Source organism: Mandrillus leucophaeus, unplaced genomic scaffold (assembly GCF_000951045.1).
Source record: "Mandrillus leucophaeus isolate KB7577 unplaced genomic scaffold, Mleu.le_1.0 Scaffold160, whole genome shotgun sequence".
NCBI lineage: Eukaryota > Metazoa > Chordata > Mammalia > Primates > Cercopithecidae > Mandrillus > Mandrillus leucophaeus.
The window spans coordinates 3,580,095-3,599,295 of NW_012101588.1; the positions used below are offsets into that span (position 1 = coordinate 3,580,095).

The 19,201-nt window shown below is 41.4% G+C and overlaps 1 protein-coding gene across 1 annotated transcript in view; it reads left to right on the top strand.

The window, feature by feature from the left end:
* LOC105536557 (transmembrane protein FLJ37396-like) overlaps window positions 1-19,201 on the top strand; it is a 28,140-nt gene that overhangs the window by 7,576 nt on the left and 1,363 nt on the right. The window contains 6 exon segments of the mRNA XM_011975952.1: window positions 4,241-4,441; window positions 5,164-5,285; window positions 7,331-7,559; window positions 11,941-12,143; window positions 15,902-16,057; window positions 18,860-18,953. Coding sequence (XP_011831342.1) covers window positions 4,241-4,441; window positions 5,164-5,285; window positions 7,331-7,559; window positions 11,941-12,143; window positions 15,902-16,057; window positions 18,860-18,953 — 1,005 coding nt within the window.

Genomic DNA, 19,201 nt, shown 5'->3' on the forward strand with positions numbered 1-19,201 from the left:
GTTGATCCAAGGTCCCTTATACCCAAAGGACATCGAGTGCAGTGGCACGATCTCAGCTCACTAAACCTCTGCCTCCCAGGTTCGGGCGATTCTCATGCCTCAGCCTCCTGAGTAACTGGGATTACAGGTGCACACCACCATGCCCAGCTAATGTTTTGTATTTTTAGTAGAGACAGGGTTTCGCCATTTTGGCCAGGCTGGTCTCAAACTCCTGACCTCAAGTGATCCATCTGCCTTGGCCTCCCAAAGTGCTGGGATTACGGGCATGAGCCACCGCGCCCAGCCCCTGAGTAATATACCTACATTTAAGGGGCAGGTCATGAAACAAGAAGCAGTAAAACTAAATAGACCAGAGAAACAAGGAAGAAATGAGTTTTAATTAGGAGGGGATGGTTACTTGTGGAGTTCCATGAAACGTCAAGAAAGGAACTCCTAAAAACCAAGCAGCTTGGTCAGATGGTCACTGGCAGCATTGCAGGACTCTCAGAAGCATGGTGGGGGTGGAAACCAGGTTATAGTGCACTATGATATGGTCAGAAGATGGGGAAATGGCAATGTTTTCTTTGAATTGTTTTGCTAGTAGAATAGATGGTTCACCATTTCATCTGCTCTCTGGTTGGTCTGTTACTCCTAGAGATGTAGGTCACCCACCCTTTGGCAAACAATTGGCCAGGCTTCAATAGTGCAAGCCTTGGACTTTGAAAAAAAATGTTCCTCTTTTCAATGATAACTGGCCCCTACAGCATTAGTCTGGAGTCTTAATCTGCCCATTGGAACCTTAATCAACGGAGTGAGAGATTTAGATGCACAGTGTAGTAACTGGAATGGCTGTATGAAATATAAATAAGACAGGATCCTTAAACTCAACAAGTTTATGGGTCCAGGCATGAATTTTTTTTTTTTTTTTTTTTTTTTTTTGAGATGGAGTCTTACTCTGTCACCCAAGCTGGAGTTCAGTGGTGCAATCTCAACTCACTGCAAGCTGTGCTTCCTGGGTTCGCCCCTTTCTCCTGCCTCAGCCTCCCGAGTAGCTGGGACTACAGGAGCCCACCACCACACCTGGCTAAATCTTTTTTTTTTTTTTACTTTTTAGTAGAGATGGGATTTCACCGTGTTAGCCAGGATGGTCTCGATCTCCTGACCTCATGATCCGCCCGCCTCGGCCTCCCAAAGTGCTGGGATTACAGGGCGTGAGCGACCCCACCCAGCCCAGGCATGAATTTTAAACAGCACCCCCCACCCCTTTCTGTACTCTCTCTCCCTACCTTCCCTTTCAATGCCTCTGGGCCTCCTTTGGAGGCCCCCGGCAAGACTCAATGGCAATAGAAGAGGACGAAGGCAGAAAATACTGAAAAACGAACCAATTTCTCCACACTTCAGCCTAGGATTCATTGTGTGGTAAGGTGTCAGGACAGTCTACTAGTTCCTTCTGTGGTAAATGAAACTATTTTGACTTAAAAACATTTGGTGAAAATATCTCCCTCTTTTCTATCCTGAGAATAAATTCCCTTTAGAAACTGAGCTATCGGTGCGAAAAGTGTAAAATGGCCAAGTCAGAAATTTTGTCAAAAGAGCCTATTTTTAATGGATAAGCCAGATTTCTATCTAAAGTAGTTTATTTCCCCCAGTACTATTTCCTACAGCCAAGTTTCCTCAGCTGTTTTTGATTGTTAAATCTATTGGTATCACTAGGGTTAAGAATTGCTTGAACATATTGGGTTCTTTTAAATCCTTATGAAGCTCATAAAATTAGAGCTGGTAGAAACTTAGGTAGATCAAGGGATTCTTAGAAAAGTCAGGTATCAGCTGTAGCAGCTCCTAAGTGACACTGTACCATCTGCTAAGTCTTTCTACAGCTACCGAAGGACAAATGTACTCGATAAAAAGATCATTCTTTAGAAAAGCCAGAAAGAAAATGTCCTGTGCTAAGTTGGGTCTAGCAAAGATTTTCTGTTTTGCACTTTCATTTGACCTAAAATACTATTTTAGAAGTTTTTTTAAATCCCAGAAAAAAAAATGAAGTAAAAAGAATATAAACACAGTAAGGTTTGAGATTATTTATTTTGTCTATTTTCCCATTTTCTCCAATATTTTGTGCTTACCATCAGCACGCACCACATATTATCTTGCCTGAGAGTTGGCTCTTGACACACACAGGTGACATTTGACAGACTGGGAAGACTTCTTAGACAAATACCAGCCCAGAGTTGAAATGGAAATGGGTCACTTAGCAAACAGATAATAAATAGAACCCATGAGGCAGAAAGATCTTGGCCCCATCCCTGTTGGGAAAGAATTCATAATAAAATTATGCAATGATCTGAGAGCCTCTCGAGGTTGAGCACAAAGCTTAAAGAAGCTTCATCAATTTAAAAAGAGAGCCACAGTTTCCTTCCCCACAGCTAAGTTTACCAGATAATATAGTGCAATACTTGGGACATACTTATACTAAAAAAGTATTTATTTATTTAAAATTCAAGTTTGACTAAATGTTCTATATTTTTACTTGCTAAATCTGACAGCCCTATCGACAGTGATAAAATGGCAATTTAGCATGAGCCTCTGCAGTCTGGTATCAGGTTGGAATCACCATCTAGAACCCTTCCCCCACCCCCAGCTCCCCACAAACTCCCCCTGCTAAATAACCAAACAATTGGACTCTGTGCAAAAACAGGTCAAGGAAGTATAAATACGATAAACCAGCTTCTGGGATTGCCCTGGCCCAGCTAAAAAGGTTCAAGTGAGTCCAGAATGAGTTAGGGAAGTAATTGTTTCTTTCCTAACTTCACCTGGGTCTACTGAGGGACACCTTTCTTACCCCGATCCAGTCATTCTTCCTTCATTTCTGTGTTGTCTTCTGCTATGTAATAATTGAGTGTTATTATAGAGCAGAGGTTGGTGGATGGAACAAGGTAACCGAGATCACCCAGCTGGCATCATTTTCCCTGGGGCTCATTTAAAGGCAAGGGTGGTCTCCACCTTCCCTCACTTTGCACTCTTGATGTGTGAGTTTCTGACTTGTGGAGCATCTCTGTGACCTGAGCTTTTAGTTTCCTTTGGTGTCTCCCTTTTCATACTAAGGTTGATCCAAGGTCCCTTATACCCAAAGGACATCCTACAAAACCAGGTGCTAAATAAAGTGCTTCAGGCTCTTCCTCTTTGAGCCTTAGCACTGGGTCTCCAAAATAAAGTATCTCTTAGTAAAGCAGTATTTGATTCCTAGTGTGCTATTCATCCTCAAGGGTTCAATTCTTTTGTGTAGAGGAGGAAAAACTTTTTCCTCTGCTTTCTTAGATTCGGTGCCTGGGCTCTGAAAATGAAACTGACAAAAGACAGATTAACAGGAGAAGGGATTTATTATGCACTGTACACATCAGAGCTACTTATCTTGCCCTAGGGTCCCAGTTGGGAATTCCAACCCAGTGATCTCTGAAGAGCTTTTTCCGATTAGCATCATGACTAATCACACACAAATAGAATTTACACACAGAACAGAAATTCCTTAAGCTCACAGACAAATGTAAAAGCAAAATCAAGAGACATCTCTTTCTGAATTCCCACACTAAGAACGCTCTTCAGCAGTTAGTGTCTGGAAGCTTTTCTGAGTTTTTAGAAAAGACTTGCGAACTCCACTAAAACAGATCTCCACTGGGGTTTTGGACACTTGATGTGTTGGAGAATTCTGTTTGTAAGGCCCAATCTAGAGGACTTCAGTCTGGGATAAATCACTTTAAATATAGGAAGCACATTTACCCTCAGCCTTCCATTCTACTCCTGTATCGTTTTTGTGTAGGTGAAATGTGAACAAACTATTAAAGAGGAGGAGTCAGAAGCGGGGCTGAGACTGTAGAAGTCAGGCGGGCACCTACTTAACTTTGGTGATGGAATAAAATGGAAGAAGGAGAATGAGTCCTTGGAGAAAGGTGTTGGAGATAAATACATTAAGTGTCTTAATGTGTTGTCTGATTGGAGCTAATAATTATTATATAATTACCTCACCCCCTTTTTATTTGTGGATAGCAGAGGAAGAGGGGATGGAAGCAGGAACTCAAACTCAAGCCTAGTTCTTCTGGCTCCAAAGTCTGTTCTTTCCCTTTCCCTGTGTAACTCTGTCTGTAGGTTTACTAGCTGCACGGCACTGTATTGGTACCGCATCCCCACAGTATGGTGGGGCCTCCCATCTCTTTGCTGGGCCCCAAGGCTGCCTCTGCTGATCCCTGACTACCAACCTTATTTGCAGCTTCTTGACAGTTACTTTGAAGCCTACCAGCACACGTTGGACCCTGAGGAGAGGTTCGCCTTAGCACAAGTGATGACGGACATCGTGCACCGGCGCCCGAGGTTTGATCTCAGCCACCCCTATTTCGTTAAGGTCTACCGAGAGGAATGCACCTGCCTGAGGCTTCACCTGCAGTTAGTGAGGGGCATCCTCACCCAGCAGGTGAGTGTAGTTGGGTTTTAAAATACTACGTGCGAGAAGAGGATGGAAAACACAGGCCAGAAATGAAAATAGTGTTTTCCTTCCATTGCAGATCTGAAATCTGTGTTTTCTAGGCCAGCATGTACAGCTGACTTATTTGTAAGCTCATTTGCGTTGTTGAAATCCCAGTGTAACTATGGTCTTAAAGAGCGATTTCCACCCCTAATTAGAGTTAATAGTCCACAAGGAATTGATGACCTTAGTTTTCATTAGATTGCAAAGTTTATTTGTAGTGAAAGAAGAACTAATGATACATCTTTTTGACATTAATGTATAAAATTTTGTTTATTTTTTTTAAAGTGTGATTATTTTTAGGACACTGAAAGAAACCATCATATTGTATGTCCTCTAGGGAAACGCTAATGGCTGGAAGCAAGCAAGAGACAAAGAATTGTTGCCACCTGGTTGAAATTTTTTCCATGTAGTCAATTATTTAACAGAAAGATTTCTCTTTTGCTTCTTAAACTTGTCTGAAGTCAGTTGCCTTTGCTTCCCTTGGCTAGCTGGCTCAGACTGAGAAACCAGCCCATTGCAAAAGAGTCTTCAAAACAATGTCAGCGTGAAAATTAGTCAAATGATGAAGAGACACAAAGGGACGAAATCCTTCTCATGTCAAGGCTTATAACTCATGGCTGTGGGAAAGTTTAACTTTTCTAATTTTAATGTTTACGCTGCATTTTTAGATAGAACGTCAGCGGGAGTATGTCCAGGGGATTTGGCGAGAGGATCATCTGGACAATAGCAATACATTTGGACTTCCCCTTAATATAGTTTGCAAACAACTTATTTCCATCAACAATAGCTGGTAAGTTGTTGTTGTCTTTATACATTTTATGTGTGATCTTCTAGATTAATTAAGGATAGAGTGTTAAATCTCAGTACTACTCTATAAAGCACTTCTCAAGTGCTTGGGGGAGATGAAAGAAGTAGGTACAAAGGCCACAAAGGAGGGATTCCCTTGTATATTGAGTATCTTTTTGTTTTGTGAATAATGAAGAATAGGAGGCTAGAATGTAAACATATGCCGCTGGGTACAGAATCATCATTCTCTTGAAAAGGCCTGGGGAAAAAGCAGTTGCTCTTGAGATGCTGTCAGGATTTAACCAGATGCACCACACGAGCCTACATGTATAAAGCTTGAAGGTGCTTAAAAGCGTCTTAAAAAGGAATTTAAGTGTCACTAAAGAGGTTTCTGCAGATTTGCCTTGGAGGGTCACAACAGAGTTAAATTTAAGGAACAGAGTTAAATTTCCTGTGACCACTCAGAGAGGGTACACACTTTGTCACCCCCTAGATAGGCAGCATAACCATCTCCCTCATTCCCTTTTAACCTTTGAGGGTAGAGGAAACTGGGAAGCAGGTGACAAGCCGCAGGTTGATCTGCATGGCTCTAGATCACAATCTGTCAATTGCCTCCAAATGGGTGGAGAAAATTTCAACATCCAACAAATGTTTGTTTGGCACACAGATGTGAACAACACAGGCATGGTTCTATGTTCCCGTGAGGTATACAGTCCAGCAGTAAAGGCAGACTTTATGTAAGAAATTGCCATAATGGGTTATGGTATTATCTCGGGGACAGGCAGGGCATCATGGGAGCAAATATCTGAGATTCTCATTTTTTGAGAAAGAGCCCCAGGCTCAAAACTCTGCATTTTCTCCATAGATCTTCCACAGGACTGATTTCTTCTCTGTAATAAACTTGAGACACCAGCTGTGTGTGTGCAGCTTGCTATGGCAAACATTTACTGTTCCGGAAATGGTTTCTGGCAGAGTAGGCTAGGGTTATATGGATACTAAAACCTACCAGAATAGTCTCGAAAGCAAGTATTATTTGCTTGGTGAGATTCCTTTCCAGACTTTAGGCTGTTTTTATTTTGTAGATTCAGGACTAAGAAAGATACCATTTGCATCAGTGTAAAGGGAGTTACAATGTTCTTCAGTTCTGTGTAGGTATAGAAGGACTCTCGACTTGTGCTGAACCCTTTATATCTAAAGAAATAACCCACAGATGAACTTTTTTTTTATTTTTTTTTTTTTTTTGCTTCTGGCCTCATTCATTTATGAATGATTACAGTCAATTTGAATGATTCCAGCAGTTATGTACAGAATTTAAAAATTGTCTTTGTTAACATTTTGGGAAAGAAGGGATAAAGAATTCAGATGAAATATAGAAACTAATAACCATGGAAATTATTTGTTTTTTATGTAGTCACTTTTGAACTATTTTGTTATATATTTGAGTAAATATTGATTACTGAAATTTGACAGTTTTGCTGTATAGTCCTTTTTTTTTTTTTTTTTGAGACGGAGTCTTGCTCTGTCGCACAGGTTGGAGTGCAGTGGCACGATCTCAGCTCACTGCAAGCTCCGCCTCCCGGGTTCACGCCTTTCTCCTGCCTCAGCCTCCCGAGTAGCTGGGACTACAGTACAGGTGACTGCCATCATGCCTGGCTAATTTCTTTTGTAATTTTAGTAGAGACGGGGTTTCACTGTGTTAGCCATGATGGTCTTGATCTCCTGACCTCGTGATCCACCTGCCTCGGCTTCCTAAAGCGCTGGGATTACAGGCGTGAGCCACTGTGCGCGGCCTGTATAGTCTTATTCTTATTGAGCTTCTAGAATACACATCTGTGTCTTTCCGTTTTTAAAGGTTCACATTAAAGCAAAGAACATGTCATGCAACCCAGCAGTTTCTCAGACTCTGAGGTCCCTCTGAGCTCTCAGTTTTTCATAATGCACTGGACATACAGGAGCTGTTTTATTGGTCCTTAAAAATATAAAATTGAAATATCTTTTGAATTTTAAGTTTGTTGTGTAAAATTGTCATTTGTTGTTCTTTTCTTCAAGCCCGGCTTCAAAAAATGTTTATCTGCTGGAGTTCCACCCTTCCCTCAGCCTGGTAGCGCTTATCCCCAAAGCCCTAGAGCATCTCTTCCAAGAGGCCTGCCATGCCTACAGACCCACATCAGCCAGTGGCCTCGCCTCCCTGGAGCGACATGTCCTGCAGCTGGCCCTGGGCCTGTGGCTCACCCCAGCCACGCCTGAGGCCTGCTACAGTGCACAGCTCCAGAAAGATGTAAGTTCTTTTTGAAGGGGATAGTTGGGTCCTTGGCAGGGAGAATTTTTTTTTTCCAGATGTTACTGTTTAGCTTTGTTTTTCTGTTTGGCTCTATTCCCCCATTATTTGGCTAGAGACAGAGCTCAGTCATAAGCCTTGCCAATAGTTTTATGTGATTTTTTGGGGTATGGGGTCAAAGTTTCTCATTTGTAAAGATACTGCTACAATTAAAATTTAAAAGGTGATATATGTGGGTATGTGGGAAATGTTTTCGGGTTTATTATTTATATTTTAACAAATACATTTTAATTAAAAATGTTATATTTTCTTTCCACTAAGACACTTCCTAAATGTGTTCTTTTTGTCAAGATCCGGCAGAAAACAGAAAGCATTGATCAGAATTCAAGTTCAGTCCTGCCATTCACTTGCTGTGTGACTCTGAGCATGTCTCTTAGCCTCTCTGACCTCACTTTACTGTTTCTGTAAAATTATGTTTGTGTACTTGGTAGGGGAGGTAGGCGGAGGTGAGCTTGATGATCTCTGAAGCTCCTCTCAGCTCTACTGCTCCATGGTTCAAATTGTGGGTTAATGATTTACATGGTGTTTATAGTTGGATTTTAATCCTTTTCTTCTTCTGTTAAGGCTGTCAAGGTTACCCCTGGGTTTCCAATTTGACCTCATTCTGTGTGCATACTTGCTATATGACAAAGAAACTTTCATAGGCCCCCCACTGCCCAAACTGTCTGCTCCATAGGTCTGCCTTGGCCTCCTATCCCCTCTTGACTAAAGTAAAAATTGATTTTATTTTACAGTGACCAAAATAACATAAAATCACAGAGAATTCTAGCAAAAGCAGAAAGAACAAAATTGAATTTAAACATTACCAATCTAATGCATTCATATCATTATTTTTCTGAATTTAAGTAATGTTAATATGTGTGTTGTACATAGCCATAATCATAGTTTTTGTCCATTGTTATTTCCTCCTCTTCTCAGTTAACATTATACTACATATTTTCCCATAATGCTAACTCGTCTTAGACTTACCTTTATGACCACATATAATTCCCATATCTGATGAATAAAAACTTCTCTAATCATTTCTCTATTGATGGACATTCAAGTGGTTTCCAATTTTTCATTATCATGAAAAATGCTATAAGATGTATATTTTTACATAAAGATTTTTCCATATTTTGAATTGATTCCTTTTGATAGGTTCTTGGAAACAGAATTACTAAAATAAAATTTAAATATTTGGATACATATTAGCAGATTGCTTTCCAAAGAGTTGTGCCAATTTATAATGACACTCATGTATTTTAAGAGTACCAGTTCTGCTATACTGTGTAGTATTAGGCAAAAGCATATGATGTATGTGCGAATATACACATATACATGAAAAGTGGCATTATGCTGTTAATTTGCATTTTCTTGCTATTTATTGAGCTTAGTCTTTCAAATGTTTTGTTACTAATTATATTTTTTGTGAATTTTGTTCTTTCCCTTTATGTGTCTGTTGGAATCCTAACATTAGTCCTATCTACTTACATGAGCTTCTCTTAAATAAGAATTTTAATCTTCTTTTTGTCTATAATTTTATGCAAATATTTCCCCATTCATCCCCCCCTCCCTGCACCTTTTGTTTTGTTTTGTTTTGTTTTGAGGTAGGGACTCACTCTGTTGCCCAGGATGTAGTGCAGTGCCACAATCACAGCTCACTGCAACCTCAGTCTCCCCAGCTCAAGCCATCCTCCTACCTCAGCCTCCCGAGTAGCTGGGACTCTAGGTGCACACCATCATGCCCAGCTAAATTTTTGTATTTTTATTAGAGAGGAGGTTTCACCATGTTGTCCAGGCAGGTCTCCAACTCCTGGGCTCAAGCGATCCCCCGACTTTGGCCTCCCAAATTGCTAAGATTATAGGCACAAGCCACTGTGCCCAGCCTCTCCATTTGTCTTTCCATTTTTTTTTAACATAAACTTGTTTTCATGTAGTCAAATCTATTAATCGTTTTCTTTATTATTTCTTCTGTCCTAAATTCAGAAAAAATCTTACTCCAGATCTTTCATATTTGTCTTATTCTAATTTTTAAGTGGTTGGTTTTATTTTCACAATATTTAACTCTGGCTGGGTGCAGTGACTCGCGAGTATAATTCCAGCACTTTGGGAGGCCAAGGTGGGCAGGTCACTTGAGGCCAGGAGTTCAAGACCAGCCTGGCCAACATGGTGAAACCCCATCTCTACCAAAAATACAAAATTAGCTGGGCATGGTGGCAGGCACCTATAATTCCAGCTACTTGGGTGGCTGAGGCAGGAGAATCACTTGAATCTGGGAGGCGGAAGTTGCAGTGAACCGAGATTGTGCCACTGCGCTCCAGCCTGGGTGACAGAGCAAGACTCCATCTCAAAATAAATGAATAAATAAAAATAAACAAAATAATAAAAATATTTAACTCTTTTAATATTTCACCAGAGAGAGAGAAAAGAGAGAGTGTATGTGTGTGCATGCATCTGTGTGGTATGTGAGGTATGAGTCAAAACCGAATTTTTCCTCAAATTACCAGTCATTTATTCTACTACCATTAATTGAAGATTCCTTTCACATTGCCTTATGATACCACATTTAAAAGATGTATATGAGGCCGGGCATGGTGGCTCATGCCTGTAATCCCAGCACTTTGGGAGGCTGAGGCAGGCAGATCACGAGGTCAGGAGATCGAGACCATCCTGGCTAACACAGTGAAACCCCGTCTCTACTAAAAATACAAAAAGAGATTAGCCAGGCATGGTGGCGGGTGCCTGTAGTCCTAGCTACTCAGGAGGCTGAGGCAGGAGAATGGCGTGAACCCAGGAGGCGGAGCTTGCAGTGAGCCGAGATCGTGCCACTGCACTCCAGCCTGGGTGACAAAGCGAGATTCCATCTCAAAAAAAAAAAAAAAAAAAAAGATGTATTTGAAATTATTTTATAAATTATAGTGAATATCTGGGATACCTGTCATCTCCCATTGCTGCCACACAGTTTTATTATTTTTGAAATCTGTCCAAATTTATACCTATAAGTATTCAGATTAATATTTTATATTAGGTCAGAAAATGCCCTCAGAAGGCATGCAGGAATTTATTTAATAGGTCTCTTTGTTACCACTTTGGAAAACTTTAAGAGCCTAGAAATTGCATCCTTGAGTAGCCCAGTCTTTTGGTAGATAAGTGGATAGACGAAGGAGCTTATGTATCCTGGGGAGCCACACCAGAGAGGCAGGGGGTCTCCAGACTGGGTGGTTGCTGGGAGTGGTATATTCGAAGACAGCAAAGATGTTACAGCAGAGGTACCCACCAAGGCATCAGGGTGTTAAAGGACAGTGTGGTTACTTCACAAATCACCCAGGGCCAGCTCTGAGTGAGGGAATGCTGGAAAGGCAGTTTGGTGTACTGTAAAACAGCTGAACTTGGAATTAGGAAGCCCAAGTTTACTCTTGGTACTGCTGTGTGACCTTGGAAAGTTTCATGTTGCTTCAGATCCCTCACTGACAAAGGGGAATAATGATACCTGTGACTCCTATTTCATGGGGATCTTGTGAAAATAAAAACGAGTTAATATATGTAAAAATACTTTGAAATTTTGAAACTGTAATTAGAGAGGTATACGCAAAAAAAAAAAAAAATTGTTGGTGGGGCACGCTGGCTCATGCCTGTAATCCCAGCACTTTGGGAGGCCAAGGCGGGTGGATCACAAGGTCATGAGATCGAGACCATCCTGGCTAACATGGTGAAACCCCATCTCTACTAAAAATACAAAAAATTAGCCGGACGTGGTGGCACACACCTGTAGTCCCAGCTACTCAGGAGGCTGAGGCAGGAGAATTGCTTAAACTCGGGAGGCGGAGGTTGCAGTGAGCCAAGACCGCTCCATTGCACTCCAGCCTGGGTGACTGAGCAAGACTCCGTCTCAAAAAAAAAAAAAATGTTATTGGCCACCAAAATACTTTCAAAAATCAGGGACTTCTATTTCTATTTAGTTTGTCTTTGGCATAGACAAGTATCCCCACAGTGAATATCTAGAGATTTGTTTATTTAGACTCATAACATTTATAATAATGATAACAGCAGATACTTTTCCATATGTTAATCCATTTAACCCTCTCAAGAGCCCTATTAGGAAGTTAGTATCTATTTGCATGCAGTAAGGACTGTTATTATCCTTATCACCACTTTATAGATGAGAAAATTGAAAGACAGCAAAATTGAGTACATTGCCAAAATCTCACAGCTTCTCAATGGCAAAGTTAGGACTTGAGCCTAGGAAATCTGGATCCAGAGTTTGTGCCACTGACAGACAGTGTATTTTTTTAATGTGAAAATTCTTCTATGTTTTAAAGGATATTTTGTTTTCTTTCAGCTGTTTTCAGCTAAAGTTATGGGAGATCCCTTTCTCGTGGGGGAGATAGGCCTGCTGGCATTCAAGTCTGCAGCAGACGAAGGACGGAAACAAGGCCAAGACTCTCATGTGCTACTCTTGGAGATGTTTTCCAAACTTCTGGAACTCTTGACCCTCCGCCACCGGCTGATAGAAATGAGCCTGGAGAGTGCACACTTAGCTCGGTCAGTGGAGGTCAGAGGCCCAGGTGGAATATACGGTTTGCAGCAAAACATGGGGGAAAACAGGCCATGAGACTCCCTGCTACAAGCCTACCCCCTCTCTGCTCCCAGAGCAGCCAGACAGTTTTCTAAATGGCTAACATGATCACCTTGCTCCCTATCGGGGGAAACCCACCCCCAATATTCAATGTGGGTCCTTTTCTATTTTCCTTAAGTGTTGGCTGGTCTGAGAAATAAAGGGAAAGAGTACAAAAAAGAGAAATTTTAAAGCTGGGTGTCCAGGGGAGACATCACATGTCGGCAGGTTCCGTGATGTCCCCCAAGCCGCAAAACCAGCAAGTTTTTATTAGTGATTTTCAAAAAGGGAGGGAGTGCACAAATAGGGTGTGGGTCACAGAGATCACATGCTTCACCAGGTAATAAAAGATCACAAGGCAAATGGAGGCAGGGCGAGATCACAGGACCAGGGCAAAATTAAAATTGCTAATGAAGTTTCGGGCACACTTTGTCATTGATAACATTTAATCAGGAGACAGGGTTTGAGAGCAGACAACCAACCTGACCAAAATTTATTAGGCGGGAATTTCCTCATCCTAATAAGCCTGGGAGCACTACAGGAGACCGGGGTTTATTTCATCCCTTATCTACAACTGTAAAAGACAGACGTTCCCAAAGCGGCCATTTCAGAGGCCTCCCCTTAGGAATGCATTCTCTTTCTCAGGGATGTTCCTTGCTAAGAAAAAGAATTCCACATTATTTCTCCTATTTGCTTTTGAAAGAACAGAAATATGGCTCTGTTCCGCCTGGCCCACAGGCAGCCAGACTTTAAGGTTATCTCCATTGCTGTTATCCTGTTCTTTTTTCAAGGTGCCCAGATTTCATATTGTTTAAACAATTTGTGCAGTTAATGCAATTATCACAAGGTCCAGCTTATGAAGATGAAGGGATTAAGAGATTAAAGCAAAGATAGGCATAGGAAATCACAAGAGTATTGGTTGAGGAAGTGATAAGTGTCCACGAAATCTTCACAATTTGTGTTCAGAGATTGCAGTAAAGACAGGCGTAAGAAATTATAAAAGTATTAATTTGGGGAACTTCCATGAAATCTTCACAATTTATGTTCTTCTGCCATGTCTTCAGCCAGTCCCTCCGTTCAGGGTCCCTGACTTCCTGCAACAGCTCCCTTGTTCCTTCTCTCTTCCAAGCCTTCCCAAATGCCTCTCTGATCACTCAACTAGGCTAAGCCCTTATACTGGCACCTGGGTTTCCCCTCCATTCAGCACATTTCCTTTTAATTCATAGCTTAATATTGGTTTATTGACGTTTCTGCTAGCATAAGCTCCCTAAATGCAAAAGCCCTATCCACATTCTTTACCGTGACATCCCATCACCTGGTATGGGGCCTGAACCACACCAGGCACTCAGGGAATACTGGTTGAATTTGCTCCTGAATGTAATGAAGTTGAATAGAAAGAGCCTAGAGATGAGAGAGAGATGAGTCAGTGACAGCATCCAGGTCAGACAGAGGTATGGTGGGCTTAGAGGGCAGGAGAGAGAAATTAATGAGTTATGCTTTAGGTATGAGGGTGAGATGATGGTAAGACATCAAGTGGACATGTCCTACAAGCAGTAATAATATGGAGCTAAAGGGTTTGTTGTAAATATGTATGAGTGCTGTTATGTTCTGGTCCCCACAAAAGGCCCTGTAGATATAGAGAGTCCAGTCAACTACCACAACCATTATCAAGGGCCTGCTGTGGCCAGGGTCTTTACAGGGGATTTTATGTATATTATTTCATTTAATTCTCAGAATATCCTTATGAGGAGGGTTACAAACATTTTATCAGCAAGGAAGTAGAGGCTCAGAAAAGTTAATTTGCCTAAGAGCATATAACTAGAAAGTAGTGAAGGCAGAATTTAAATTATCAGTCAAGATATTATTAACATCGCTTCATAATTTATGATCCTTGGTGGCAGGAAGCCCATGATGTAAAAATTACCCATGACACATGGTAACAATGATATTCTACTGATATGTACAAAATACTAGGGGAGTACAGAAAAGAGAGTATTTCACTCTTCCTAAGTGGTCAGGGAAGCTTCATGGAAGAGGGGCTGCTACGGGTTGAATTATGTCCCTCCAAAATTCATATGTTCAAGGCCTAATCCCCAGTACCTCCGAATGTGGCCTTATTTGGAGATAGGTCTTTACAGAGGTAATTGAGTTAAATGGAAGTTATTAGAGTGGGCCTTAATCCAATATGACCAGTGTCCTTATAAGAAGAGGAAGTTCAGACACAGACACAGAGGGAGATCATGTGAAGGCACTGGGAGAACATGGTCATCAACGAGCCCAGGAGGAAGACCAGGACCAGATCCTTCCCTTACGGCCCTCAGGAGGAACCAGTTGTTGATACCTTGATTTCAGACTTCTATCCTCTAGAACTGTGAGACAATAAATTTCTGTTGTTTAGTATTTTGTCTGTTTCCAGGGTACTTTGTTACAGCAGCCCTAGCAAACTAATACAGGTGCCAAGAACTCAGCCTTCAATGCCAACTTCTCAAGATGGAGAGATGCATTAGAAGTGGGATGTTGGGGAACATGCACTATGGCTCACGCCTGAAATCACAGTACTTTGGGAAGCCAGGATAGGAGAATCACCAGAGGCCAGGCGTTTGAGACCAGCATGGGCAACACAGCAAGACCACATTTCTACAAAAATTTTTTAAACATTAGTTGAGCCTAGTGGTTCATGCCTGTTCCAGCTACTTGGGAAGCTGAGGTGGGAGTATTGCTTGAGCCCAGGAGTTTGAGACTGCAGTGAGCTATGACTGCACCACTGCACTCCAGCCTGGGCAATAAAGCAAGACCTCTATCTCTAAAAATAAAAGACAAAGAAGGAGGAGGAAAGGAGGAGGAGGAAGAGGAAGAGGAAGAAGAAGAAGAGAGAAGGAAGAAGAAAAGAAGTAGAAAAGAAGAAGGAAGAGAAGAAGAAGAAGGAGAAGGAGGAGGAGAGGAAGGGGGAGGAGGAGGAGAAAGGGGGAGGAGGAGGAGAAGGGAGGGGAGGAGGAGGAGAGTGTTAAGGAAGGAGGAAAGAATTGTAAACATGTAAGGCTGAGATGCCAGAGGAACATCTAACTGGAGCCATGCTTCGACAGACTTGGGACTGGAGCTCAGAGTTAAGTCAGGACACAGACAAGGGTCACAGATTGTTACATGAAGCAGTAGTCTTAGGGTGTGGAGCTGAACAGACTCCCCCACAAACCCCTAAGGAGGGAATGTGGTAGATGAGAAGAGAACCAGGTTCGAAACCTCAGGAAACACCAACATTTGAAGATAAGCAAGAGGAGAAGCCAGTGAAGACTGAGAGAGAGCGGTCATGAGGCAGGAACATGGAGAAAGATGATCCTCGAGGAGGGGACAGAGAGGCCAACTGTGATGAACTTTGAGAGAAGATGGTGAATGTCGCATTTCAGCAACGGTGACCTCATGAGGGCTCTGGGGACAGAAGTCAGCTTGTGGAAAATGAGAGTTGAGTAAACACCCAAGCACATCTCCTACTTGAACTGCTTTCTACCATCTGTAACTGTCACAGCAAGTGCAGAGCAGAAGACCTCTGTGACTCCCTCACTTCACACAGACCTGGGCTTTTATTGGACTTTTACTTTGGTTTTTGTTCAGGTGTCTTCGTTTTCTTATTACTCACTTTGTTTTTAGGAGAAAACACTAACATACGTCCTTGGCTCTTTTTTTCTTTTAGGCTGTATAAAGAATTGGCATGGGAGATGGGTTTTGAAGAGTTCCATTTGTATCTGAGGCCTGTTCACTTTGAATTTGCATCACACAGGGACAGGGCAGACCAGCCACCTCCTGTCTTTATAACCTCTCTGCTGGAGGACAGTGGTCGGGTAGACAGGTGAGCCTTGAGAGTGTTGAGGTAAAAATAACATGATGGCTGAGTGAATAACCTGTGAAAAATAATTTTTGTCACCATTTGACATGCAAGAACAATCACATTTCTAAGTTCTCTCTTATATTCTATCTGCCATGATGCCAGTTTTTTTCTTCTTTCTTTTTTTAATAAGAGGGAGAAAGTAAGATCTCATTTAAGGCGGACAATTGCATTTAAAAACACCAAGTAACTGAGAAATGAAAGAACCAGAGAACTCAGGTGAGATGAAATCACAGGCTCAGCTGCTTCCCAGGTAGAATATGTTGCTGCCAGGTAGAAAAGGGAGTCAGCATGGGTCTAATGGGGTGAGAGCCATGGATCAGAATTCCAGGTCTCATCTCTCACTTTCCTTCAGACCAGGAAGATGTCACTTAAGTTTTCAGAGCAGCTGTTTCCTTGAAAGGATAACACAAGGTACAAACATAACATGCAGGCAATATCTCAGGCAGCCTCCTTTGTTAGCTAGTGACGGAAGCCAATGCAAACCAGTGAAAATTCTCTCTCATGCCCCATAGGTTCAACCCATTGCTTGAAAGAAAATACCCTTACTAGTACTAGATGGTGAGTCTGCTCAGTCAGGGGAAGGAATCTTTCTTTTGTCCTCACACAATTAACCTTTGATGTGTGGGGAGGAGAAACTGCTGTCTCCCTCTTCTTTCTTTCTCTGCTATCTGCTTTTCCCCACAGGGTCCCACCTCTATCCCTGGAGATTCCTGGTACTGGCTCCATGCCAAGGAAGGAAAAAGGTGACTCCAAGGAGGCAACCAGCACCTTTGTTTTGCTAATGCAGATCTCTGCTCAAAATAGAACTCTGAGTGTTAATATCCTAAATGACTCCACAGAGCAGGGATAGAATGAGGGGGTTAGGATGATAGAATACAATATCCCAGGATTTCTCAATTTTAGCACTACTAAACTTTGGGACTGAAGACATCTTTGTTGTGGGGGACTGTCCTGTGTGTCTTAGATGGATTAGCAACATTTCTGACTTCTACCCACCAGATGCCAGTAGTATCCCAGTACCCCACCCCATACACACTCTTCTATAATCAAAGACATCCCCAGACATTGCCAAATATCTCCTGGGGGCAAAACCTGCCCCTGCTCTATCCTGTCACACTAGCTAAGCCAAAAACTGAATTTATTGTAAGGATACAGAGATATTCACAGAAGCCAAGGCAGGAAGTATGATCAGGCCTTAGGCGACGCTAGGTCTCCAATTGACAAAAAAAAAAAACCTGTCTGGAGCCAAGCTGTTTTCTGGTCCTTCAAGGGCCTCCTTGGTTGGTGTTTTATATTGCTGTGAAAATAGGGCACCACATTTTTGTTCAGTCAGAATGCACCAATCAGCATAAACTGCCCAAATGCCCTGTGGTCTGGCCAATGCTCTGGTCTGTGATTGGTCCTCCAGGTGATGACCTAGAGATGCTGCAAGATAAGGGAGCCTTTTTCATTACCAGGGGAAAGCTTATATATCCACAGAACTTGTGGACTGAATTCGTATTTATTTTATGTATGTTAATTCCTTAAAGTTGCCACTTTGGAAAGCCATTATAACAACAACATATATAGTCATCCCTTAGTGTCTGTGGGGGATCAGTTCCAAAATCCCCTCAGGTACCAAAATCCAAGGATGCACAAGTTCCTTATATAAAATGGCATAGTATTTGCATAAAACCTATGCACTCCCTCCCTTATGCTTTAAATCATCTTTAGATTACTTATAATGATATCTAATACAATTTAAATGCTATGTAAATAGTCGTTATACTACATTGTTTTTATTTGCATTATTTTTATTTTTGTATTGTTACTTTTTATTGTTTTATGTTTTCAAATATTTTTTATCTGTAATTGGTTGAATCCATGGATGCAGAACCCATAGATATGGAAGGTCAACTGGATCAAATATGAGTATAGTGACTTACATTTTAAAAAGCACATTCATGCATATTATCCCTCTTAATATTTGCCATAACCCTATGAGATAGGTGATACCCCCTTTACAGATGAAGAAAGAAAGATTGATAGATATTAAGTTACTTGACAAAGTCTCATAGTTATGGACAAAGTACTGAGTCTCAAGGTGGAAACATGGCTACAAAGAATATTTAGATAGCTATTGGAACCCATAGGAAAGAGAGAGAATTGGACAACATTTAGGGGGTGCTCAAAGGAGTGAGTCAGTGGAGGATCCTAAACAAGTATGGTCAAGAAGGTGAGAAGAGCCACGTGTGGTGGTGCATGTCTGTAGTCCCAGCTACTCAGTAGGCTGAGGTGGGACAGTTGCTTGAGCTCAGGTGTTCAAAGCTGCAGTGAGCTATAATCGTACCACTGCCATTCAGTCTGGGTGACAGAGTAAGATTCTGACTCCAAAAAAAAAAAAAAAAAAAAATCACTTGGTACACCTTTGATGCCCAGTTAACTACATATGTACTTCAAATAAATAAAAACATTTTGCTTAAAAAAAAAAAAAAAAGAGGAAAAACGGGAGAGAGTAGTGTAATGGTGATCAAGAGAAAATAATTTCCAACACTATGGGGTGGTCACCATAATCAAACTACAGAAAGATCAAGTTCAAAAAGGACAGAAAAGATCCCAGATCTCTTATAGCTTTCAGTGGAAATATCAAGTTTTGTATAAAAGTTGCATTTGCTATTATTACTGACATTTCAGATCTGATCACATGACATCCTGTTCCATCATAATGGTGTCTCTTGATTAGTTGCATATCACATCAAAACAATTTCATATTTTTTGTTGCAGATATTCTCCTACTGCTCTTGTCTTAGCCATCTCTGAGGTGGATGATAACCAAATTGGCAAATTTAGTTTTTACACAAAGGAAGCCATTCTTAAGGTAAACGATTTATTTTTTAAAAACAAATGAAAGTAGAATAAAGCAATTTGCTCACGTATTTCTTTCAGAAGACATAATACTCTATATAAATTTAACTTTCATATATAAGAAAAGCTTCCATGGGCCGGGCGTGGTGGCTCACACCTGTAATCCCAGTACTTTGGAAGGCCAAGATGGGTAGATCACGAGGTCAGGAGTTCAAGACCAGCCTGGCCAACATGGTGAACTCCCATCTCTACTACAAATAC